The 25,964-nt window shown below is 40.9% G+C and overlaps 2 protein-coding genes across 5 annotated transcripts in view; one reads left to right on the top strand and one right to left on the bottom strand.

The window, feature by feature from the left end:
* On the bottom strand, positions 1-25,490 carry CENPL (centromere protein L). Of its 3 annotated transcripts, none has more exons than XM_063710790.1 (6): positions 24,713-25,490; positions 24,425-24,518; positions 11,600-11,774; positions 7,745-7,996; positions 3,416-3,958; positions 1-972 (listed from the first exon to the last, which is right to left on the bottom strand). In XM_063710790.1, the coding sequence occupies exons 3-6, from the start codon at positions 11,765-11,767 to the stop codon at positions 901-903; spliced, it is 1,035 nt and encodes a 344-aa protein (XP_063566860.1). In that variant the 5' UTR covers positions 11,768-11,774; positions 24,425-24,518; positions 24,713-25,490; the 3' UTR covers positions 1-900. The 3 variants fall into 3 exon arrangements, with proteins under 3 accessions (XP_063566860.1, XP_063566863.1, XP_018882326.2); XM_063710793.1 differs by having other exon boundaries at positions 24,639-24,908; XM_019026781.3 differs by lacking the exon at positions 24,425-24,518 and having other exon boundaries at positions 24,713-24,908.
* DARS2 (aspartyl-tRNA synthetase 2, mitochondrial) overlaps positions 25,082-25,964 on the top strand; it is a 35,509-nt gene continuing 34,626 nt past the window's right edge. Inside the window, exon 1 of one of the 2 annotated variants that reach the window (XM_019026754.3) lies at positions 25,082-25,857. In XM_019026754.3, the coding sequence (XP_018882299.1) occupies positions 25,731-25,857 (127 nt within the window). In that variant the 5' untranslated portion in view covers positions 25,082-25,730. The remainder of the gene's footprint in view (positions 25,858-25,964) is intronic. The other variant, XM_055366084.2, reaches the window with a different exon arrangement.

Genomic DNA, 25,964 nt, shown 5'->3' with positions numbered 1-25,964 from the left:
TTCATTTTAAAATAAACATTTAATTCAACATTGCAACAGGAGTTGAACTGTATTTAAAACAGAAGCATATTAGTGACTAAAAAAATGTGTATATTAATCTTTAGTTCCCTTTTGAGGGGATTTTGATTGCCAGTTCTCCGCAGTGAAATGCTAGGAAAACGTCTTTAGAAGACAGAATTCTTACTGAATGCAAGTCTAAAATGCTTAAAAGAGATTAAAGGTTTTAAAGACCCAAATCAGAAATATCCATTAGATACATCTCATTTGAATCCTAAGAGTTTAAACATAATAAACGCTATATTTATTTATTTTATTTCTTTTTTATTTTTTGAGGCAGAGTCTCACTTTGTTGCCCAGGCTGGAGTGCAGTGGTGCAATCTTGGCTTGCTGCAGCCTGTCTTCTGGGTTCAAACGATTCTCCTGCCTCAGCCTCCCCAGTAGCTGGGATTATAGGCATGTGCCACCACGCCCAGCTAATTCTTGTATTTTCAGTAGAGAAGGGGTTTCACCATGTTGGCCAGGCTGGTCTTGAATTCCTGGCCTCAAATGATCCACCCACCTCAGCCTCCCAAAGTGCTGGAATTACAGGTGTGAGCCACCAAGCCCAGCCTATATATATATATATTTAAAGATGACAAGAAATTAACAACGCAGCATTTTGAGAATGGCATGTCAGGTTATCATGATTAGTACATGGGCACCTGGCTGTGGCTCATCTACTACCATATTCTTTGTTCTTCTAGATCCTTCTTGGCTTCCATCTTGGCAACTCCAAAGGCATGGTGGGGAAAACAGATGCAGAGATAGATGCCTATTTCTCCTGCAGTCTCTTTCAGCATAGCAATTAGGCAAGTTATCAATAAGAGTATATAATCTATAACTTATAGTCCACATAAGGCTTCACTCAATTTGAAAAATTGCCAGTTCTGTCAAATATGCTAACACTCCAATAAGGTATTTATGACACAGAATCTGCAAAAAGAAAAAGAAGAAGACATTTAAAATTAGAATAGTATTAATTATAACAAAGCAGATTGATATTTGAATAATCAATGTTATATTGGTTTAACTTCTAGATTTAATTCATGAAGCTTACCACATGCAATACACTCATTTTTGGCCAGGCACAGTGATTTATCCCTATAATCCCAGCACTTTGAGAGGCCGAGGCAGGAGGATCACTTGAGCCCAGCAGTTCAAGACCAGCCTGGGCAACAAAGGGAGACCTCATCTCTACAAAAAATTTTAAAATGTAAAAAACAGCCAGGTGTAGTGGTATACACCTATAGTCCCAGCTACTCACAAGGCTGAGGCAGGAGGATCACTTGAGCCTAGGAGTAAAGGTTATAGTGAGCTATAATCACACTACTGCATTCCAGCCTGGGTGAAAGAATGAGACTCTCTCTAAAACAAAAAACCCCTCATTTTTATATTTTCTATTTCTTTCCTTTTTTGTTTTTTAATGCTGGTCTCATCAAAATTATCTCCCAACCTACTGTTGCACTGTGACCTCCAGTTTGAAAAACATGAATATAGTGCTTATAGAGTATTGACTTATTGGATCTACGAGGTAAGAGTTCAAATCTTGATTCTTCCTCTTGATAAGCTATCTTGCTTGTCATTTAAACCTATCTTGGCCTCAGTTTCCTTGTTTTAAAATAAAATATGGATAAAAACACCTAACTATCCAGGCACGGTGGCTCATGCCTATAATCCCAGCACTTTGGGAGGTTGAGGCGGGTGGATCACTAGGTCAGGAGTTTGAGACCAGCCTGGCCAACATGGTGAAACCCCATCTCTACTAAAAATACAAAAATTAGCCAAGTATGGTGGTGGAGCCTGTAATCCCAGCTACTCGGGAGGCTGAGGCAGGAGAATTGCTTGAATCCAGGAGGCGGAGGCTGCAGTAAGCCAAGATCACACCACTGCACACCAGCCTAGGCAACAAAACAAGACTCCATCTCGAAGGAAAAAAAAAAAAATCTAACTAGCCGGGCCTGGTGGCTTATGCCTGTAATCCCAACACTTTAGGAGGCCAAGGCAAGTGGATCATTTGAGGTCAGGAGTTCAAGACCAGCCTGGCCAACATGGTGAAACCTCATCTCTACTAAAAATACAAAAATTAGCTGGGCATGGTGGCAGGCACCTGTAGTCCCAGCTACTCGGGAGACTGAGGCAGGAGAATCACTTAAACCCAGGAGGCGGAAGTTGCAGTGAGTTGAGATCGCACCACTGCACCCCAGTCTGGGTGACAGAGTAAGACTCCATCTCAAAATAAATAAATAAATAAAGATAAAAATAGCAAAAAAAGTAAAATTACAAAAATTAGCCAGGTGTAGCGGCTCATGCTTGTAGTCCCAGCTACTCAGGAGGCTGAGGCACGAGAATCGCTTGAGCCTGGGAGGCAGAGGTTGTAGTTAGCTGAGATAGCACCACTGCACTCCAGCTTGGGTGATGGGGTGAGATTCTGTCTCAGAAAAAAAACAAAAAGCACACACACAAAAAACACCTAACTACAGGGTTGCTCTAAAGATTAGAATTTAAGGTCTGTTAAACTCTTAGCACCGTAACAAGATCACAGGAAACATTTACTGAATGTATATTGTGGCTGTATATTTTAATATATTTTAGGAGCCAATTCTCAGTTTATTTCTGATACTTTTTTTTTTTTCTTTTGAGACGGAGTCTCGCTCTGTCACCCAGGCTGGAGTGCAGTGGCACAATCTCGGCTCACTACAAGCTCCGCCTCCCGGGTTCACACCATTCTCCTGCCTCAGCCTCCCCCAGTAGCTGGGACTACAGATGCCCACCACCACGCCCGGCTAATTTTTTGTATTTTTAGTGGAGATGGGGTTTCACCGTGTTAGCCAGCATGGTCTCGATCTCCTGACCTCATGATCCACCCGCCTCGGCCTCCCAAAGCACTGGGATTACAGGCGTGAGCCACCGTGCCTGGCCTATTTCTGATACTTCTTATCAGAAATCACGTTGTAGAGAATAAAACAATGTCTCTATTATTTCTTTCCCAATGAGGACAGAAAAGCCTGGAACATAAAGATGACATCTTAGTTCTGTGTTTCTGGCTATAATTTTGTCTAACACGAAGTTCTCTATTACTCTGATAATTATTTCAAAATTTCACAAGGAACAATTTTGAAAGTTTCAAAGTTACTACAAAATAATAATTCACATTATTACCAAAGGCTGAAGCACACAGCATATAGTGTCCTTCCATTATAAGGCTATATCTAGAAGGCTGAAGACTTCAGTAAACCATAAACCATAAAATAAAAGCTCTCTATTGTCTTGAATACATTCAAGTGTGTTTCTTCAATTGAGTGGACAATACAATCATCATACATTTTTAAAACCATAAAACAAGGAAAAATTACTTAACTAGATTGTTCAAACTAACCTTTATTTTTCCATCAGTATGTGCTGAAGCTACAGATGTTGAAACACGAACTAATCTTGTGGCTGATAAATGAATTTTGAAATGTCTATGGAAATGTGAATAAAGGCAGTCCATGAATAGGTCAACTTCTTCCTGGGTAACCTCCCCAGGTGTTTTGTGGACACTGTCCCATAGAGCTTTTGCATCCTCTGGATGTATTGCAAAAGAAATGTCCAGACTTTGAGGGCTACAGGGTACAGACCAAAGAAATTCAGTAGTAGCCACATAATGGTCCATTTTGCATGCAGTCCACATGGCAGCCATCCAGGAAAGATTAAATGCATTGATTGCTAAAGGACTGAAATAACAGTCAAAGGTTTTCTGAAACCAAGTTCCAATTATTGCTGTGTTAGACTCTGCTCCATTTGCAAGGAATAAGGGCAGACAGGTGAAATCTTCTGAAACAGTCTCCAGAAGACTGTCTCCAAATATACAGCAGAACCAGCCAGTCCACAACACTTTACCTTGTCTATTCTCAGATGGCAATTGAGATTTTGACAGAATCTACAAAGAAAGTAAACAGGCTCCTTAAATTCAAAAGTACATTTACTTCTAAATTCCATCTTCTCAAAATTAGTTCATTAAAAATAAGACGAGCCAATGTAATACTTGCAAAAAAAACATAGAGAGAATAGTCTCCCTAATGATTAACAGGGCTTACCAAAATAATTGGCCTTTTTTTTTTTTTGAGACGGAGTCTCACTCTGTCGCCCAGGCTGGAGTGTGGTGGCGCGATCTCAGCTCACTGCAACCTCCGCCTCCTGGGTTCAAGTGATTCTCCGGCCTCAGCCTCCCAAGTAGCTGGGATTACAGGCATGCACCACCATGCCCAGCTAATTTTTGTATTTTTAGTAGGGATGGGGTTTCACTGTATTGGTCAGGCTGGTCTCCAACCTCTGACCTCAGGTGATCTGCCCACCTCGGCCACCCAAAGTACTAGGATTATAGGCGTGAGCTACCGCGCCCGGCCCCCAACATTCTTATACAGTGGAAACATGATATATGGCAAAATCTTGGTGTAACCAAACTGCAAAATAAGAGCTACCAATATGACATAACCAGGTGTAGTACCCTGAAACAAAAAAACAAAAAAACCCCCTCAACTTTAGAAAGAACTGTGAAAGGTCACAAAATCTAACATGTTTGAATTCTTTGATTGAGGAAGGCTTCAATATTTCCTAAGGCAGCACTATCAACTTAAAATGTTCTTTTATATGTTAGACCCTACAGTTTCTACCCACTGGTCCTGCTTTCTTCCTTTTGGGCATGCAGAATATAATCACATCTGATCTCTCTTCTACAGGAAAAGTCCTTCAAATATTTGATGGTCCCCATCATACATAGTACTAAGTTCAATATTTCCAGTTTCTTCAACCATTCACCTATGACATACATTCACATTCTCTCACTATTCTAGTCACTCTTACCTGAAATTATTCTGCATAGGAATCATTCATAAGTGAATATAATTACTTTAAAAAGCTCTGATTCGGGGAAGGAAGGGGGAAAAAGGTCTGATTGCAAGACTAACCACCACCTTTAACTAGATTATACTCCTATTAATGTAATCTCAGATTGCAGTTTTCTGGTTTTTAGTTGACAGCTTTATATAAACTAGCCCTGTATATTCATGTTTGCTTTATAGGTAAATCTCTCCCAACTTATACTGAGGCTGTAAATTTATTCCTACTAACATTTTAATCTCTTTTGATTTGGCTCATTGGACAATCCATTCAGATAATCTAGGATATTTTATTATATTTTTAGCTGATTGCCTAACCCCTCAAACTTTAAATTTTAAGTTACATGACAAACATGCCTTCCAGATATTCAAAGAACTCTGTTAAAGCATTAAGCAGACCAAGGTTAATATCACAGCTTTGTATCATACCCCTTCAGAAATGATCATTTACACAGTTCTTTTAACATATTTCTCCTTCTTGTTCAAGAAATTATGAAAGATTCTCAAATAGCTGGAAGCTTAGATATATTAACTTTATCACACTTTCATGACCTAAGAGTCTTGTAACCCTATCAAGAAACGAGATTTAATTTGCAAACTATTAGAACACTCTACCAGGAATTCAAGAGGTCATTTCTAATCCTCACAAGGGTAGATGCTTGACTGATAATATGCAAGTCACAAAACTTCTCTGTGCATCAGGTGCTTCACTTGACAAAAACTGCTAATTGTCTCTTGAGTATCCATTTTTCCTCCCACAATAAAACAGTCCCTTTATGGCTGGGCGAGATGGCTCATGCCTGCAATCCCAGGACTTTGGGAGGCCGATGCGGGTGGATCACGAGCTCAGGAGTTTGAGACCAGCCTGGGCAACACGGTGAAACCCTGTCTCTACAAAAATATAAAACTAGCCTGGCATGGTGGCACATGCCTATAGTCCCAGCTACTTGGGGGGCTGAGGCGGGAGGACTACTTGAACCCAGGAGGTAGAGGTTGCAGTGAGCCGAGACAGTACCACTGCACTCCAACCTGGTGACAGAGAAGCTGTCTCAAAAAAAAAAAAAAAAAAAAAAAAAGTCTCTTTAGTTAAGTTGGCAGAGTACTCACTGAAAAAAAAGTCTTTTCTAGCCTCCCTTCCAACTAAGATGTAAAGAGAAGTTATTGGGTCTCAGCAAGATTTACTCTGCATCAGGTTCTGTTTGTCCTTCCCATCTTCTTCCTACTTCCTGCCTGGAACTTGAATATGATGTTTAGAGCTGCTGGAGACATCTTATGTTAGACAATAAGGTAACTTCTAAGATGAAAACCATGCACTAACGAGAAGAAAGAGCCTAGATTATTAATGATTTCATCAAGCATCATACCAGCCTTGGACAGCTTACATCCATGCACTTTTTAAAAAAAAAAAAGACAGTATACCACTATCTTGTTTAATTCACTGTTATTTAGGCTAACCCTAATCCCAGAACATCTTGAGATCTTTGCCAATACCATGACCTATATCAGGGGTCAGCAAATTTTTTCTGTAAAGGGCCAGTTAGTAAGCATTTCAGACTTTGCTGGCAATATGGGCTCTGTTGCAACTTCTCAACTCTGCTGTTGCAGCACAAAAGCAGCCACAGACAATATATAAGCAAATAAAAGAGGCTATGTTCCAATAAAACCTTATTTACAAAAACAAGCAGCAGATCAGATTTGGCCTATGGGCCATGGTTTACTGATTCTAATCTATACAAACAAAAAGTCAGTCCTTTTCAACTGCTTGAGAACTTAAATTTCCTTATCCATTATTAAGATTAGTTAGCTCAAAAGAAACAGAAGCAGCAGGCATGAATAATAAACAAAATAAATCTGAGGCTGAGTGTGGTGGTTCATGCACTGGGAGTGTGGTGGCTCCCAGCACTTTGGGAGGCCAAGGTGGGTGGATCACTTGAGCCCAGGAGTTCAAGACCAACCTGGGCAACATGGCGAGACCCTGTCTACAAAAAATACAAAATTTACCCGAGTGTGGTGGCATGCACCTGTAGTCCCAGCTACTTGGAAAGCTAAGGTGGAAGGATCACTTGAGCCCAGGAGACAGAGGTTGCAGTCAACCAAGATCGTGCCACTGTACTCCAGCCTGGGTGACAAAATGAGACCCTGTCTCAAAAAAATAAAATAAAATAAACGCAACATTTTATATTCCTTCCTGTAAGTAGTATATAAGAGCAACAGAACTATCTTGATTAAGAAACCAGATTTATTTATTTATTTATTGTATTTTTTGTAGAAATGGCATCTTGTCATGTTGCCCAGGATGGTCTCAAACTCCTAGGCTCAGGTGATCTGCCCGCCGTAGCCTCCCAAAGTGCTGGGATTACAGGCATGAGCCACTGCACCCAGACTTAAAATGTTACATTTCTGAGAGTAACCTGGCATGAAGTATCACAAAATTTAATGATATATATTTTTATACTAAAATTCTACTTATAGAAATTTAATCCCAGTAAAAACCACAAAAATAAAGAATTCCTAATGATATAAGTAATTGTCTACAATATTAGTAAAAATATCATAATGTAAAAGTATGGGCAATATGATCCCAATTTCAAGACTATATAGATACAGATAACCAAACATATATACCAAAATGTTAAACTATAATTTTTAACTTTTTTTGTACTTTTATGTATTTCCTCAGTTTTTAAAAATAAACATGATTTTGTACACAAACTACCTATATATATAGGAAAAAATTTTTTAAGTTGATTATATCTAATTATTATAGTTTAGTCAAACAAGACATAATACTTTTCCCCTAGGAAGCAAGTATTGTTTATGTATTATACCTGGACAAGAAATGCTTCCGGGTCCCTTTGTGCTCCTTTCATTCCTAGGAGAGTAGAAAAAATCACTTTGATGTTGAAGTCTTCTCCCACTTCCACAGCAAGTCCTTTTTGCTTTTCAGCAACAATAAAAGCATTGAGAAGTCTAGAATACTCTTTGAGATTACTATAGGAGAATTTATATAAGGGAGTTAAACTATATAAAGTCCACTGTTTATGCAGAAGGAATGCAACCTTTTGAGGGTCAACATCTTCCTATAAAAAAAAAATCAAGACAAAATAAGTTTAAGAATTAGGAAACAATAAGAATTTAATCATAGCATTTAAAACATCTAATACAAATATATTATTGGGTACCTGATTTTTGCACTCCAACCAAATGAGTTTGCAGGACTTTTTGCAGATCCTTGAACAGACCTTTACCTTTGCTGTACCTTCTCTTTAGAATGCTCTTCTCCCAAGTGTTCACATGGCAAGTTCCTTCACTTCATCAGTTCTCTAACCAAATGTAATCCAAGAGGCCACTCAATCTAAAGTAGCACCTGCACCCACTCCAACTTTGTATCACCTCATCTGGCTTTACTTTTCTTCACAGCACTTATTACTACCCAACATTATATTCTTGTCTGCGATTTTTTTGTATTTTTATTATCTGTCTTCCCTACTGGTGTATAAGCTGGATGACAGCAGTGATTGTCTATTCAGTTCTCTCTAGAACAATGCTATCTAGAACAAGTGTTCAATAAATATTTAACATAAAATTTATGTTTCACTTTTAGAAACCTCAAACTATAGATTTCTAAAGTAGTAACCATTCCTAAAGTATCTAATTTGATTAGTCTTAATTTAAAAAATTGTTTGGGCCAGGCACAGTGGCTGACGACTGTAATCCCAGCACTTTGGGAGGCTGAGGCAGGCGGATCACGAGGTCAGGAGTTTGAGACCAGCCTAGCCAACACGGTAAAACCCCATCTCTACTAAAAATACAAAAATAAATAAGCCAGGCATGGTGGTGTGCACCTGTAATCCCAGCTACTCAGGAGGCTGAAGCAGGAAAATTGCTTGAATCTGGAAGGCAGAGGTTGCAGTGAGCCGAGATCACGCCACTGCACTCCAGCCTGGGTGGCAGAGCGAGACTCTGCCTTAAAAAAAAAAAAAAAAAAATGGCAGCAAATCTACTCTATGAAACCATGCCCAATTCAACAGATTAAATAAAAAGATACTTGGGGGCTGGTCCAAAGGTAGTGAGTTATCTCAGTTGATTGTTCACAATCAGTTATAGATCAAACTCCTTGTTTCCAACTCCTTGTTCTACTCTTTCCCTCTTCCCCCTTTGTCACTACTGTGCTAGACTAGTCTAAAAAAAAAAAAAAAGATACTTGGGAATATTTTTTGCCATGCTCTATTAGAACCACAGGTACCATTAAAAACAAAAACACTTCATTTATACCATATACTATATATAAAAATTAACTCAAGGTGGCTTAAAGACTTAAATGTAAAACACAAAACTATAAAAACCCTGGACGACAACCTAGGCAATACCGTTCAGGACATAGGTACAGGCAAAGATTTCATGACAAAGACGCCAAAAGCAATTGCAATGAAAGCAAAAATTAACAAATGGGATCTAATTAAACTAAAGGGCTTCTGCACAGCAAAAGAAACTATCAATAGAGTAAACAGAAAACCTACAGAATGGGAGAAAATTTTTGCAAACCATGCATCTGACAAAGGTCTACTATCCAGCACCAATAAGGAACTTAAACAAATTTACAAGAAAAAAAATGGGCCAGGTCAGGCGTGGTGGCTCACGCCTGTAATCCCAACACTTTGGGAGGCTGAGGCAGGTGGATCACCTGAGGTCAGGAGTTCGAGACCAGCCTGGCCAACATGGTGAAACCCCGTCTCTACTAACGATACAAAAAAATTAGCTGGGCGTGGTGGCGGGCACCTGTAGTGCCAGCTACTCTGGAGGCTGAGGCAGGAGAATCGCTTGAACCCAGGAGGCGGAGGTTGCAGTGAGCCAAGATCGTACCATTGCACTCCAGCCTGGGTGATAGAGCAAGACTCCCAGCACTTTGAGAGGGCGGGGAGGGTGGATCACCTGAGGTCAAGAGTTCCAGACCAGCCTGGACAACATGGTGAACCATGTCTCTACTAAAAATACAAAAAAAATTAGCCAGGCATGGTGGTGGATGCCTGTAATCCCAGCTACTCAGGAGGCTGAGGCAGAAGAATCGCTTGAATCTGGAAGGCGGAGGTTGCAGTTAGCCAAGATCATGCCACTGCACTCCAGCCTGGCTGGGTGACAGAGTGAGACACTCTCTAAAAAACAAACAAAACAAAACAAAACAAAAAACAACCCCATTAAAAAGTCAGCAAAGGACATAAGCAGACACTTCTCAAAAGAAGACATACATGAGGCCAACAATCATATGAAGAAAAGTTCAACATCACTGATCATTAGAGAAATGCAAATCAAAACCACAATGAGATGCTATTTCACATCAGTCAGAATGGCTATTATTACAAAGTAAAAAACAACAGATGCTGGTGAGGTTGTGGAGAAAAATAAAAAGTCAAAAAAAAAACAGATGCTGGTGAGGTTGTGGAGAAAAAGGAATGCTTATACATTGTTGGTAGGAGTGTGAATTAGTTCAACCGTTGTGGAAGACTGTGTGGCAATTCCTCAAAGACCTAGAGACAGAAATATTATTTGACACACCAATCTCCTTACTGGGTATATACCCAAAGGAATATAAATCAGTCTACCATAAAGACACATGCATGCATATACTCACTGCAGCACTATTCACAATAGCAAAGACATGGAATCAACCTAAATGCCCATCAATGACAGACTGGATAAAGAAAATGTGGTACATATACACCATGGAATATTATGCAGCCATAAAAATGAATGAGATCATATCCTTTGCAGGGACATGGATGGAGCTGGAGGCCATTATCCTTAGCCAACAAGCAAAGGAACAGAAAACCAAATACCACATGTTCTCACTTATAAGTGGGAGCTAAATGATGAGAACACATGGAAACATAGAGGGGAACAACACACGCTTAGGCCTGTCGGGGGTGGAGGGTGGGAGGAAGGAGAGAAGCAGGAAAAATAACTAATGGATATTAGGCTTAACATCTGGGTGATGAAATAATCTGTACAACCAACCCCCATGACACACGTTTACCTAGATAACAAACCTGCACAACCTGCACATATACCCCTTAACTTAAAATAAAAGTTAAAAAAAATACCGTGGACATGATTCAGATTAAAGGAGGTTAAAATACATAAAAACTCGTGGTATATATGGGTTGCATGTTTGAAAATTACTTTAAAAATAAACAGGCCGGCGCGGTGGCTCATGCCTGTAATCCCAGCACTTGGGGAGGCTGAGGTGGGCAGATCACAAGGTCAGGAGATCGAGACCATTCTGGCTAACATGGTGAAACCCCATCTCTACTAAAAAATACAAAAGATTAGCTGGGCGTGGTAGCGGGCGCCTGTAGTCCCAGCTACTGGGGAGGCTGAGGCAGGAGAATGGCCACCAGGAGGCAGAGCTTGCAGTGAGCTGAGATCGTGCCACTGCACTCCAGCCTGGGTGACAGAGCAAGACTCTGTCTCAAAATAAATAAATAAATACATAAATACAAATATAAAAAACAAATAAAAGACATAAAGAGGTAGCGCTGATCATTATGAAATTGTTTCTTTCTCATTTATTTTATTAGCTGAGGGGTTAAGAAGATACTAAGAATACTATAGTTACAAAAATTGAAATGTTTTGTTCACAGATATTCTCAATTATTGACTAACACAAAGGGACACAAAAAGCATACCTGCAACTGCGAACACTGGGGAATTTTCCTTCGAGGTGGAGTCGGGATAAATGAACTCTGCTTCCTGACCGATTCTAATCGTTTCTGCAGAGGAGTGGCACCTATAAAGTAATCTTCAGGTCTTGAGGATGCACTAGGAGTTGATTCTGGTGCATTGTAAGAATCCATGGTCTGTCTACATAAGAAGAAATAAAACCAGAATTCTAAGCACTAAAAAGTTAATTCATACTTACAGTTTCACTGATTCCTCTCCTCACTCTAAAGGAATCCTTTCTCTTTCTGTCTTTTCCCCTCCCTATCCCCAGTTTTGACTTTTAAACCAAGTCCTATATTCCTCATTGGCTATAGCCCACTTTCATGTATATCTTACAGATACCTCAAAAACAGTATATGTTCAAAACTAAATTCAACTTCTTTTCCTCCTTCAAAAAGCTAACTGATTCATTTTCAAATTCCTGTCAATTTGCTAAGTTAACTTAAATTCATGTAGTCCCCCACCTTCATTCTTTAACACATAGTCATTAAGCACATTCTACTGAGTTTTTCTTTCAAGAATCTGTCGAATCCAGTTCCAAGATGGCTGAATAGGAACAGCTCTGGTCTGCAGCTCCCAGCATGATCGACGCAGAAGACAGGTGATTTCTGCATTTCCAACTGAGATAACTGGTTCATCTCACTGGGACTGGCTGGACAGTGGGTGCAGCCCATTGAGGGTGAGCCAAAACAGGGTGGGGCATTGCCTCACCTGGGAAGCGCAAGGGGTCCAGGGATTTCCCTTTCCTAGCCAAGGGAAGCCATGACAGACTGTACCTGGAAAAATGGGACACTCCCACCCAAATACTGCACTTTTCATACAGTCCTGGCAACTGGCAGACTAGGAGATTCTCTCCCGTGCCTGGCTTGGTGGGTCCCACACCCATAGAGCCTTGCTGACTGCTAGCCCAGCAGCCTGAGACTGACCTGCGAGACAGCAGCCTCATGGTGGGGAGGGGCGTCCGCCATTGCTGAGGCTTGAGTAGGTAAACAAAGTGGCCATGAAGCTCAAACTGGGTGAAGCCCACCACAGCTCAGCAAGGCCTACTGCCTCTACAGACTCCACCTCTGTGGGCAGGGCATAGCTGAACAAAAGGCAGCAGAAACATCTGCAGACTTAAATGTCCCTGTCTGACAGCTCTGAAGAGAGCAGTGGTTCTCCCAGCATGGCATTTGAGCGCTAAGAACAGACAGACTGCCTCCTCAAGTGGGTCCCTTACCCCCATGTAGCCTAACTGGGAGACACCTCCCAGTAGGGGCCGACTGACACCTCACACAGGCAGGTGCCACTCTGGGACGAAGCTTCCAGAGGAAGGATCAGGCAGCAATGTTTGCTGTTCTGCAGCCTCTGCTGGTGATACCCAGGCAAAAAGGGTCTGGAGTGGACCTCCAGCAAACTCCAACAGACCTGTAGTCTAGGGACCTGACTGACAGAAGGAAAACTAACAAACAGAAAGGAATAGCATCAACATCAACAAAAAGGACATCCACACCAAAACCCCATCTGCAGGTCACCAACATCAAACACCAAAGGTAGATAAAACCACAAAGATGGGGAGAAACCAGAGCAGAAAAGCTGATAATTCTAAAAACCAGAGCGCCTCTTCTCCAAAGGATCACAGCCCCTCGCCAGCAACGGAACAAAGCTGGATGGAGAATGGCTTTGATGCGTTGACAGAAGTAGGCTTCAGAAGGTCGGTAATAACAAACTTCTCAGAGCTAAAGGAGCATGTTGTAACCCATCGCAAGGAAGCTAAAAATCTTGAAAAAAGGTTAGACGAATGGCTAACTAGAATAAACAGTGTAGAGAAGAACTTAAATGACCTGATGGAGCTGAAAACCATGGCACAAGAACTTCATGATGCATGCACAAGCTTCAATAGCCAATTCGATCAAGTGGAAGAAAGGATATCAGTGACTGAAGATCAAATTAATGAAATAAAGCGAGAAGACAAAATTAGAGAAAAAAGAGTAAAAAGAAATGAACAAAGGCTCCAAGAAATATGGGACTATGTGAAAATACCAAATCTACGTTTGATTGGTGTACCTGAAAGTGACGGGGAGAATGGAACCAAGTTGGAAAACACTCTGCAGGATATTATCCAGGAGAACTTCCCCAACCTAGCAAGGCAGGCCAACATTCAAATTCAGGAAATACACAGAACACCACAAAGATACTCCTCAAGAAGAGCAACCCCAAGACACATAATTGTCAGATTCACCAAGGTTGAAATGAAGGAAAAAATGTTAAGGGCAGCCAGAGAGAAAGGTTGGGTTACCCACAAAGGGAAGCCATCAGGCTAACAGCGGATCTCTTGGCAGAAACTCTACAAGCCAGAAGACAGTGGGGGCCAATATTCAACATTCTTAAAGAAAAGAATTTTCAACCCAGAATTTCATATCCAGCCAAACTAAGCTTCATAAGTGAAGGAGAAATAAAATCCTTTACAGACAAGCAAATGCTAAGAGATTTTGTCACCACGAGGCCTGCCTTACAAGAGCTCCTGAAGGAAGCACTAAACATGGAAAGGAACAATCAGTATCAGCCACTGCAAAAACACGCGAAATTGTAAAGATCATCAATGCTAGGAAGAAACTGCATCAACTAACGGGCAAAATAACCAGCTAACATCATAATGTCAGGATCAGAGTCACACCTAACAATATTAACCTTAAATGTAAATGGGCTAAATACCCCCATTAAAAGACACAGACCGGCAAATTGGATAAACAGTCAAGACCCATCAGTGTGCTGTATTGAGGGACCCATCTCACATGCAGAGACACACATACGCTCAAAATAAAGAGATAGAGGAAGATCTACCAAGCAAATGGAAGGCAAAAAAAAAAGCAGGGGTTGCAATCCTAATCTCTGATAAAACAGACTTTAAACCAACAAAGATCAAAAGAGATAAGGAAGGCCACTACATAATGGTAAAGGGATCAATTCAACAAGAAGAGCTAACTACCATATATATGTACATATATGCACCCAATACAGGAGCACCCAGATTCATAAAGCAAGTCCTTAGAGACCTAGAAAGAGACTTAGAATCCCACACAATAATAATGGGAGACTTTCACACCCCACTGTCAATATTAGACAGATCAACGAGACAGAAGGTTAACAAGGATATCCAGGAATTGAACTCAGCTCTGCACCAAGTGGACCTAATAGACATCTACAGAACTCTCCACCCCACATCAACAGAATATACATTCTTCTCAGCACCACATCACACTTATTCTAAAATTGACCACATAATTGGAAGTAAAGCACTCCTCAGCAAATGTAAAAGAACAGATATCACAACAAACTGTCTCTCAGACCACAGTACAATCAAATTAGAACTCAGGATTAAGAAACTCATTCAAAACCGCCCAACTACATAGAAACTGAACAACCTGCTCCTGAATGACTACTGGTTAAATAACGAAATGAAGGCAGAAATAAAGACGTTCTTTGAAACCAATGAGAACAAAGACACAATGTACCAGAATCTCTGGGACACATTTAAAGCAGCGTGTAGAGGAAAATTTATAGCACTAAATGCCCACAAGAGAAAGCAGGAAAGATATACAACTGACTCCCTAACATCACAATTAAAAGAACTAGAGAAGCAAGAGCAAACAAATTCAAAAGCTAGCAGAAGGCAAGAAATAACAAAGATCAGAGCAAAACTGAAGGAGATAGAGACACAAAAAAACTCTTCAAAAAAATCAATGAATCCGGGAGCTGGTTTTTTGAAAAGATCAATAAAATTGATAGACCGCTAGCAAGACTAATAAGAAAAGAGAGAAGAAGCACATAGATGCAATAAAAAATGCTAAAGGGAATATCACCAGCGATCCCACAGAAATACAAACTACCATCAGAGAATACTATAAACACCTCTACGCAAATAAACTTGAAAATCTAGAAGAAATGGATAAATTCCTGGACACATACACCCTCCCAAGACTAAACCAGGGAGAAGTCGAATCTCTGAATAGAACAATAACAGGCTCTGAAACTGAGGCAATAATTAATAGCCTACCAACCAAAAAAAGGCTACGACCAGATGGATTCACAGCCAAATTCTACCAGATGTACAAAGAGGAGCTGGTACCATTCCTTCTGAAACTATTCCAATCAACGGAAAAAGAGGGAATCCTCCCTAACTCATTTTATGAGGCCAGCATCATCCTGATACCAAAGCCTGGCAGAGACACAACAAAAAAAAGAGAATTTTGGACCAATATCCCTGATGAACATGGATGCAAAAATCCTCAATAAAATACTGGCAAACTGAATCCAGCAGCACATCAAAAAGCTTATTCACCATAACCAAGTCAGCTTCATTCCTAGGATGCAAGGCTGGTTCAACATATGCAAATCAATAAATGTAATTCATCACATAGACAGAAACAACAACAAAAACCACATGATTATCTCAATAGATGCAGAAAAGGCCTTCAACAAAATTCAATAGCCCTTCATGCTAAAAACTCTCCATAAACTAGATATTGATGGAACATATCTCAAAATAATAAAAGCTATTTATGACAAACCCACAGCCAATATCATACTGAATGGGCAAAAACTAGAAGCATTCCCTTTGAAAACTGGCACAAGACAAGGAAGCCCTCTCTCACCCCTCCTATTCAATATACTTTTGGAAGTTCTGGCCAGGGCAATCAGGCAAGAGAAAGAAATAAAGGGTGTTCAATTAGGAAAAGAGGAAGTCAAATTGTCCCTGTTTGCAGATGACATGATTGTATATTTAGAAAACCCCATCGTCTCAGCCCAAAATCTCCTTAAGCTGATAAGCAACTTCAGCAAAGTCTCAGGATACAAAATCAATGTGCAAAAATCACAAGCATTCCTATACACCAATAACAGACAAACAGAGAGCAAAATCATGAGTGAACTCCCACTCACAATTGCTAAGAAGAGAATAAAATACCTAGCAATCCAACTTACAAGGGATGTGAAGGATCTCTTCAAGAACTACAAACCACTGCTCAACAAAATAAAAGAGGACACAAACAAATGGAAGAACATTCCATGCTCATGGATAGGAAGAATCAATATCGTGAAAATGGCCATACTGCCCAAGGCAATTTATAGATTCAGTGCCATCCCCATCAAGCTACCAATAACTTTCTTCACAGAATTGGAAAAAACTACTTTAAAGTTCATATGGAATCAAAAAAGAGCCCACATTGCCAAGACAATCCTAAGCAAAAAGAACAAAGCTGGAGGCATCATGCCACCTCACTTTAAACTATACCACAAGGCCACAGTAACCAAAACAGCATGGTACTGGTACCAAAACAGAGATATAGACCAATGGAACAGAACAGAGGCCTCAGAAATAACACCACACATCTACAACCATCTGATCTTTAACAAACCTGACAAAAACAAGAAATGGGACAAAGATTCCCTATTTAATAAATGGTGCTGGGAAAACTGGCTAGCCATGTGTAGAAAGCTGAAACTGGATCCCTTCCTTACACCTTATACAAAAATTAATTCAAGATGGATTAAAGATGTAAATGTTAGATCTAAAACCACAAAAACCCTAGAAGAAAACCGAGGCACTATCAATCAGGACACAGGCATGGGCAAGGACTTCATGACTAAAACACCAAAAGCAATGTCAACAAAAGCCAAAATAGACAAATGGGATCTAATTAAACTGAAGACCAGGCCGGGCGCAGTGGCTCACGCCTGTAATCTCAGCACTTTGGGATGCCGAGGCAGGTGGATCACAAGATCAGGAGTTCGAGACCAGCCTGGCCAATATGGTGAAACCCCATTTCTACTAAAAATACAAAAATTAGCCAGGCGTGGTGATGTGCGCCTATACTCTCAGCCACTTGGGAGGCTGAGGCAGGAGAATTGCTGAACCCAAGGAGGCAGAGGTTACAGTGAGCCAAAATCGTGCCACTGCACTCCAGCCTGGGTGACAGAGCGAGACTCCGTCTCAAAAAAAAAGAAAAAAAAAAAAAAAAAGAAAGCAAAAAAAACCCAAAAACTAAAGACCTTCTGCACAGCAAAAGAAACTACCATCAGAGTGAACAGGCAATCTACAGAATGGGAGAAAATTTTTGCAATCTACCCATCAGACAAAGGGATAATATCCAGAATCTAAAAAAGAACTTAAACAACTTTACAAGAAAAAAACAAACAACCCCATCAAAAAGTGGGCAAAGGATATGAACAGACACTTTTCAAAAGAAGACATTTATGAAGCCAACAGACACATGAAAAAATGCTCTTCATCACTGGTCATCAGAGAAATGCAAATCAAAACCACAATGAGATACCATCTCACACCAGTTAGAATGGCGATCATTAAAAAGTCAGCAAACAACAGATGCCGGAGAGGATGTGGAGAAATAGGAATGCTTTTACACTGTTGGTGGGAGTGTAAACTAGTTCAACCATTGTGGAAGACAGTGTGGCAATTCCTCAAGGATCCAGAACTAGAAATACCATTTGACCCAGCGATCCCGTTACTGGGTATACACCCAAAGGATTATAAATCATGCTATTATAAAGACACATGCACACATATGTTTATTGCAGCACTATTCACAATAGCAAAGACTTGGAACCAACCCAAATGTCCACAATGATAGACTGGATTAAGAAAATGTGGCACATATATACCATGGAATGCCATGCAGCCATAAAAAAGGATAAGTTCATGTCCTTTGCAGGGACATGGATGAAGCTGGAAACCATCATTCTCAGCAAACTATCACAAGGACAGAATACCAAACGCCGCATGTTCTCACTCATAGGTGGGAACTGATCAATGAGAACAACTGGTCACAGGGCGGGGAATATCACATAACGGGGCCTGTCGGGGGGTTGGTGGCTGGGGGAGGGATAGCATTAGGAGAAATACCTAATGTAAATGATGAGTTGATGGCTGCAGCAAACCAACATGGCACATGTATACCTATGTAACAAACCTGCACATTTTGCACATGTACCCTAGAACTTAAAGTATAATTTAAAAAATAAAATAAATTTTTTAAAAATGTTAAAAAAAAAATCTGTCATCCCTTCACAAAGCTAATTCCTTAGCCACAACTAAGAGTTCTCCGTATCTAAGAGTAATCCATTCTTCCAAAAATAGCACTTTATTTTATCTATGCAAAAACCTTTACAGTAACAAGAGAAATCCTAAACTCTTCTGCTGGGTTTAAGGTCTTTCTAATTAAGCTTCTCCTTATCTTCCTAATTCTCCTCTCCAACCTGGGACATAAACATATTCTTATCTTCATGTGTTTGCTTCTCAACTGCATTTCCTATCTTAAGCGTCCTTTTCCCATCTTACCTCCTTTAAGACCATGCTAGAAATTTGATCTCCTTTCAAACTAGGGTGTTTTTAACCTTTTGGTCCTGAAATACCTACGGCATACATTTTTATCTGTTATCTGTTATCAGTGGCTCATTCCTGGAAGCAGAGTATGCATGTGTGTGTGTGTGCTGAATGAGCTCTCATCTCTAAATAAGTCTGAAAAAATCCCTCAAGAATGTTCTACAAAATCCTTGGAGATATACCAGCACACATAGCTTTCCTCAATCACCCAGTCTGTACCACTCATTTTAGCCCCTGTTCATATACTTCCTTGTACCATTTTTCAGTGTGTATTTCCTGTATCCTCAGTAAAACTAAGCTACTGTCACTGAAACCATGCTTTATATTTCTCTTGTATAATTACCCAAATACAACGCTGAGTGTCCTTTAATTGTTAAACAAGCATTGGTTCAATTAAACGGAAGTATTTCATAGAACTTCCAAGTTAGGGCCAGGCATGGTAGCTCATGACTGTAATCCCAACACTTTGGGAGGCTGAAGCAGGTGGATCACTTGAGCTCAGATGTCTGAGACCAGCCTGGGCAATGCTGTGAGACTCCATCTCTACAAAAAATAAAAAATAACTAGCCAGGTGTGGTAGCGCACACCTGTGGTCCCAGCTACTCAGGAGGCTGAAGTAGGACTGCATGAGCCCAGGAGGTCAAGGCTGCAGTGAGATGTGATCATGCCACTGAATTCCAGCCTGGGTGACAGAGCAAGACCCTCTCAAGAAAAAAAGAAACACAAAATTAAAATACAATTTTCATTAAAAGGAATTATCATTTCAAAGTTATGATTAGTCTCAGCTGGGTGTAGTGGCTCAAGCCTGTAACCCCAGCACTTTGGGATGCTGAGGAAAAGTGGATCACCTGCAGTCAGAAGTTTGAGACCAGCCTGACCAACATGGTGAAACTCCGTCTCTACTAAAAAAACAAAAATTAGCCGGGTATGGTGGCACACACCTGTAGTCCCAGCTACTCAGGAGGCTGAGAGGAGAATCGCTTGAACCCGGGAGGTGGAGGCTTCAGTGAGCCGAGAGCACACCACTGCACTCCAGCCTGGGTGAGACAGAGCAAGACTCCATCTCAACAACAACAACAACAAAAGTTATTCGTCTCAACTACTACACAATTACCCTTTTGAAAAGTTTTTTACGAATAAAAAGTTATATTACTATATTTACTTATTTTATTTTATTTTATTTTTTGAGATGGAGTCTCACTGTTGTTGGCCTGGGCTGGAGTGCAATGGCACGATCTCGGCTCACTGCAACCTCTGCCTCCTGGGCTCCAGCAATTCTCTTGCCTCAGTCTCCTGAGTAGCTGAGATTACAGCTGCCTGCTACCATGCCTGGCTAATTTTTTGGGGGTTTTTTTTTGTATTTTTAGTAGAGACAGTGTTTCACCATGTTGGCCAGGCTGGTCTTGAACTCCTGACCTCAGGTGATCCACCAGCCTCCCAAAGTGTTGGGATTACAGGTGTGAGCCACCGCACCCGGCCCATATTTAAATAGTATTATATTTAAAATAGCACAGGTTGAGCATCCCTTACCCAAAATGCTTGGGATCAAAAGTGTTTTTGGATTTCAGATTTTCTCAAATTTGGGAATATTTGTATTACACTGGTCAAGCATCCTTAATCCAAAAATCTGAAATCCAAAATGCTCTAGTGAACATTTCCTTCCAGCATCATGTCAGTGCTCAAAAACATTCACGTTATGGGGCATTTCAGACTTCAGATTTAACCTGTAACTTCTATTTCAATATGTTAGACTAGGACACCATTTATATCTTGCACAAAACTCCATAAATTAAACATGTAGTCCTAGCATGGACAACATAGCAAGACCCCATCTCTCAAAAAAAAAAAAGAATTAGCCTGGCATGGTGGTAGTCATAGCCACTCCAGAGGCTGAGGCAGGAGGACTGCTTGAGCCCAGGAGTTTGAGGCTACAGTGAGCTATGATCACACCACTGCACTTTAGTCTGAGCAACAGAGTGAGACCCTCTCTAATTAATAAATAAATACATAAACTAAACATGTAGCATTATTTGTCCTTAAAGCTCGAATAATGTCCAGAGCAAGTTCATATACCACACAATTTATTTATTTATTTTTAGAAATGTTCATAGTAGCTTTATTCATAATAGCCAAAAATTGAAAACAACTCAGTGGGTGAATGATTAAATAAACTGTGGTACATCCACACCATGTAATAGTACTCAGCAATGAAAAGAAACAAATTATTGATACATGCAACAACTTGGATGTTAAAGCCAATCCAAAAAGGTCACATATAAAATTTCATACATTTAACATTTTTAAAATGACAAAGTTAAAGGAATGAAAACAGATAAGTGGCTGACAGAGATTAGGGAAAGGGAAGAGGGTGGGAGGGACATAAATGTGACTATAAAAAGGCAACACAAGAATTCCTTGTGGTGATGGAACTGTATCTTGACTGTGGTGAACACATGACTCTACACCAGACACCACACAATTTAAATAGCAGCTATTCTAAAGCATCCTAGCTTTAAATGCATATTGAATTACCTATTTCAAAGGGAATTTTAATCAATCCTACTTAGACAGAATGTTTCCTTCAAATTTGTTACTTGGTACAATAATTGCTAACACTTATTGAGCATTCATCATATTTCAGGTACTCTTCTAAGCCCTTTATAAATATTTTCTCATTTAATCTTCAAACAACCCCATGAAGTAGATTATGCTCTCAGCTGACAAATAGGAAATCAGACAAGTTAAGTAACTTGTCAAAGTCAACAAGTTAGAGTGAAAGAGTCAGGATTTGAATCCAGACAGTCTAACTCTGCAATGAGTGCACTTAGCTACTTCTTTCATGTTGCCTTTTAAACAGGGATCAATTATGAGGCAACATAAGCCCCGCTGAATTTGACTCCTTAAAAGAGAAATGCTATGAATTCCAAAAAGATTTTAAAGTCTAGGTGACTTTAAAAAGTCTAGCAATAAATGTTGGTGAGAAAAAGACTATCAGCACTAAGAGGGATGGTTTTGAAAAAACATGTCCATTGAGTATTTAATGTTAACGTAAAATAGCCCAATCCACGAATTAAAGATTAGCAAATGATTTATACTTATTTTACCTTCTCATCTCACACTCAAGAATGTGTAATTTTTGCCCAGCACAATAATCCAGAGGTTATAAATATACCTTGACTCAATATATTACTGTCCCAATACTCTTCCTTCCAATCGGAAGCAAAGAGGTCCTCTTACTTGTATCTCCCCTGGACACCATCTCATTTGTGTACTTCAGCTTTTTTTTTTTTTTTTTTTTTTTGAGACAGGGTCTCACTCTGTTGTCCAGGCTGGAGTGCAGTGGCCTGATATCACTGCAGCCTCCACCTGCTGGGCTCAGGCGATCCTCCCACCTCAGCCTCTCGAGTAGCTGGGACTATAAGCGTGCACCACCACACCAGGCTGTACTTCACATCTCTATCATCTTTAATCACTCCTATACAGGATCCTTTTCTTTCACTGCCAAGCATATTCTAGTATTTCTAACATTAAAAATTTGTGTTTAAATCCAATTCATCTCATTCCTTCTGAGACCAATCTCCTGGAAACGTGGTCTACACCTATTGCCTCCAGTTACTAATAAATATTTTACTAGAAATCTTCAGCAATCTCTTTCTTCCGTCTATCACTACAAAGAAACTGCACTTTTGAAGATCATTGTTTTTGCCAAAACCATGGCCAAATACTTTGTTCATCAAGTTTGTTCATCCTTACTCCTCTAAACTTTCTGGGACCTTGTTTCCTCTGACATTCCATTTTTTAGGGGCTTTTCTCCTCCTTACTTTTTATAGTTCCAATTTATTTACTGATTCTTTTTTTTTTTCCTCATGTTCCAATAGTAGGTGGCCCCAGATTCTGAAAATCGTTCATTCTACATAGGAAAATAATCATTCTATATGACTCCTAAATCTCTATCTTCAGACCATTATAGCTGCAACCCAGTCCTGCATTTCCAACCTCCGTCAAACTCATTAAGTTCAAAACTAATCATCGCTTCACATCTTATTCAATCTTTCTTTGCCAACTACTGTACTCTGTTTTGCTCAGTAATAATTCCATTCTTCCTTTTCATTTTCTTTCCCCACTAAAAAAACTTTCATCATCTTTTACTCTTCCTTCAACATCACCTTTACATCTAAAAAGTTAACTTTGTTAACTCTATCATCAAATTCTGACATATTTCTTTTTTTTTTTTTTTTTTGAAGACAGAGTCTCACTCTGTCTCCCAGGCTGGAGTGCAGTGGTGCAATCTTGGCTCACTGCAACCTCCACCTCCCAGGTTCAAGTGATTCTCCTGCCTCAGCCTCCCCAGTAGCTGGGACTACAGGTATGCACCAACACGCCTGGCTAATTTTTGTATTTTTTGGTAGAGATGGGGTTTCTCCATGTTGGCCAGGCTGGTCTTGAACTCCTGACCTCAGGTGATCCGCCTGCCTTGGCCTCCCAAACTGCTGGATTACAGGCATAAGCCACCACACCTGGCCTCTGACATATTTCTTAAAAAGATATACACTTGTCCTCTTAGATGTGGGCTTCACTTTCATTCTCAATTATAGCTACTTATCTTGTTCCCAATCTTAGCCCCTTTCCCTAATCCATCATCAGTCTTTCATTGTCACCACTTTTATAATTACCTTGCTTGAGATCCCATAACAGTTCCCACACATCTATATGAAGTCAAATCAGAATTCCTGTCTGGCTTTCAAGGCACTACTGTATTTGATCTTATTATCTGATCCTATCCAGGTTCATTTTCTACTACTTCAGTTCTTCCCCAAGATCCATCGACATTAGCCTTTCCAAAATCCAACATCTGCATACACTTCCTCTAAGGTTTTGTATACAACATTGGGGGGTGGGGGGATGGGAGTGAAGAAAGTTCCAGTAGACAATTCTTTAAGAGGTTAAATGACAGCCCTATACCCAAACATGCACCCCCTACTCTAGACAGATGATCACTTTACTGTTCTCCCTGCCTTTTTATTCACCTTATCACCAATTAAAAACACTTCTCTACTCCCGTTTGTCTCAGTAAATCTTATCCATTTTCCATGTGCCATCTCCTCAGAAGTTTTCCAGAGCTTGGCAGGGCTAGTTCTCTTGACAATTCCACTTGCAGTTGTGGTTCACAGCACACAAGTAAAGCTTTGTTGTTTCTCTTGTGGTTAGACCGTGAAGGGGCTCTGACTTGATCATTTTTCTACATTGCCACCAATACCTAAATCCAACCGACCCAATGCCAATACTTAGCCGGTGTTAAGCACGTAGTGTTTAAACACACCTCAACACGAAAGTATTGTAAGATAATGACCACACAACAGGGCAAATACAAAGTTAAAGCAGGTCCGGGACCAATACAAAGCATCTTTACCAATAAAATGTCGTGATGACGCTGTCACCCATTCCGGATTCATGAATCATTCTTCAAAAGTCCGGCTCCAAAACTATGTGGAGACTGAAATCCCCTGAAGAAAAAAAAAAAAAAACCCGCCAAAATGACAGCTAAGACAGAGGCCAGACTAACCCCTGACCCTCCCAAATTCCCTCTCGCTCCACAAGCGGGTTCACAAGAGACACAAACGCACCCAGGAAGACCTCCGCTCCCTCAGACGCGGGGCGGGCCCTGCGACTTCACTCTGGGAGGGACATTTCCGCTCACCCAGCTCTGCGACCCTCGCTCCTGCGGAGTCAGCTTCTGCTCGCGGAGAGGGAAGGGCAAAAGGACAGCGCGTCCCAACCCGTCCCTCTCCAGCTGAGCCTGTCAGAGACCAGCCCAGCTCTGAAATCAAGCCGTTGAGAAAAGGCAATTCGGCCCTCCGCCGCCTCTTCAGTTTAAAATCGTTTCCCGACTCGCTCTGCGGCCCCACGCAGGAAGCCTCCTTGGCGCCTCGCCGATTCCATATCAGTGAAGCAACTAAAATTGCCATTTTAACTGAGGGCAAGGCCGAGCCACTTAACCACTATCGTCAACCTTTCCAATCGTGCTCGGTTGCTCGTCAGTTTTCCTACCGGTGCGAAGCTTTCTCTCAAATTTCCGCCCGTAGTAAGCATGGCGGCGGCACCTCACCACTGATTCGTTGAATTCCTTCCCGGTAATCTTGGGCACTAGCGGGCGGAGTTGAAGGGCGCTTGGACCCCAGCGGCGATCGGTGTTTGGGTTCGGGCTCTGGGAACATTTTGGCTTTGCTCGCCTTCCTCTTTCAGAAGACTCGAGATCGGCCAGCAGGTCTGCGAGATTTGAAACGCGACTGTTACTCCTTGTTTTCCGGTTCTGGCCGCGGGAGCCTCTCGAGAAGCGTGGAAAGAAGAGAAGGGCGTATACCTAGTGACCGCCTCTGGTTGTCTTGGGCTCGCGCCTGGCGCCGCTACGTGGAGTCGCTCTCTCGTCCTCACTTTTGGCTGCCGACTTGTTGAGTAGAAGTGCAAACTGATGCTTTAAGACTCAGGGAAAGGTCTTTCCCTTATCTCCACCCCAGCAAGCACCCCAGAGACCTTGGAGATTTGTCTTGTTTCTAGACACGTGTACTCGAATGTTGTGCGAAGGAGGACTTAAATATTCGAGAAGAGAGTGGGAACTCCTGGAATTTTAAGGGAATTCTGTGTATTTCCAAAACTGACTTTTAACTACCGGCAGCGTGGGATTTCGTGATTGTTTTTCGCCATCGTGTGGCTCCAACATGTACTTCCCTTCTTGGTTAAGTCAGCTGTACAGGGGTTTATCCAGACCCATCAGAAGGACCACCCAACCGATCTGGGGTTCTCTCTACAGAAGTCTGTTGCAGAGTTCACAGAGGAGAATTCCAGGTGAAAATAGCGAAGAGATCTATCCTATGAACAGTACTTCAGCCTGTTATCTACGGCCGGAGAGCTTTTATTCCATTTTTCATTTTTTCCCCCATTCTTTTTTTTTT

This window comes from Gorilla gorilla, chromosome 1 (genome assembly GCF_029281585.2).
Source record: "Gorilla gorilla gorilla isolate KB3781 chromosome 1, NHGRI_mGorGor1-v2.1_pri, whole genome shotgun sequence".
Classification (NCBI taxonomy): domain Eukaryota; kingdom Metazoa; phylum Chordata; class Mammalia; order Primates; family Hominidae; genus Gorilla; species Gorilla gorilla.
This window is presented reverse-complemented; position numbering and strand designations above follow the sequence as displayed.

Bases quoted from the DNA above. Each gene is read 5' to 3' on its own strand.
- CENPL (XM_063710790.1), bottom strand. From the start codon at position 11,767: ATGGATTCTTACAATGCACCAGAATCAACTCCTAGTGCATCCTCAAGA. The intron at 7,997-11,599 runs GTATGCTTTTTG...TTTTTTTTATAG, and splicing joins CCCAGTGTTCGCAGTTGCAG to GAAGATGTTGACCCTCAAAA. The intron at 3,959-7,744 runs GTATAATACATA...CTTTCTTTGTAG, and splicing joins CGGAAGCATTTCTTGTCCAG to ATTCTGTCAAAATCTCAATT.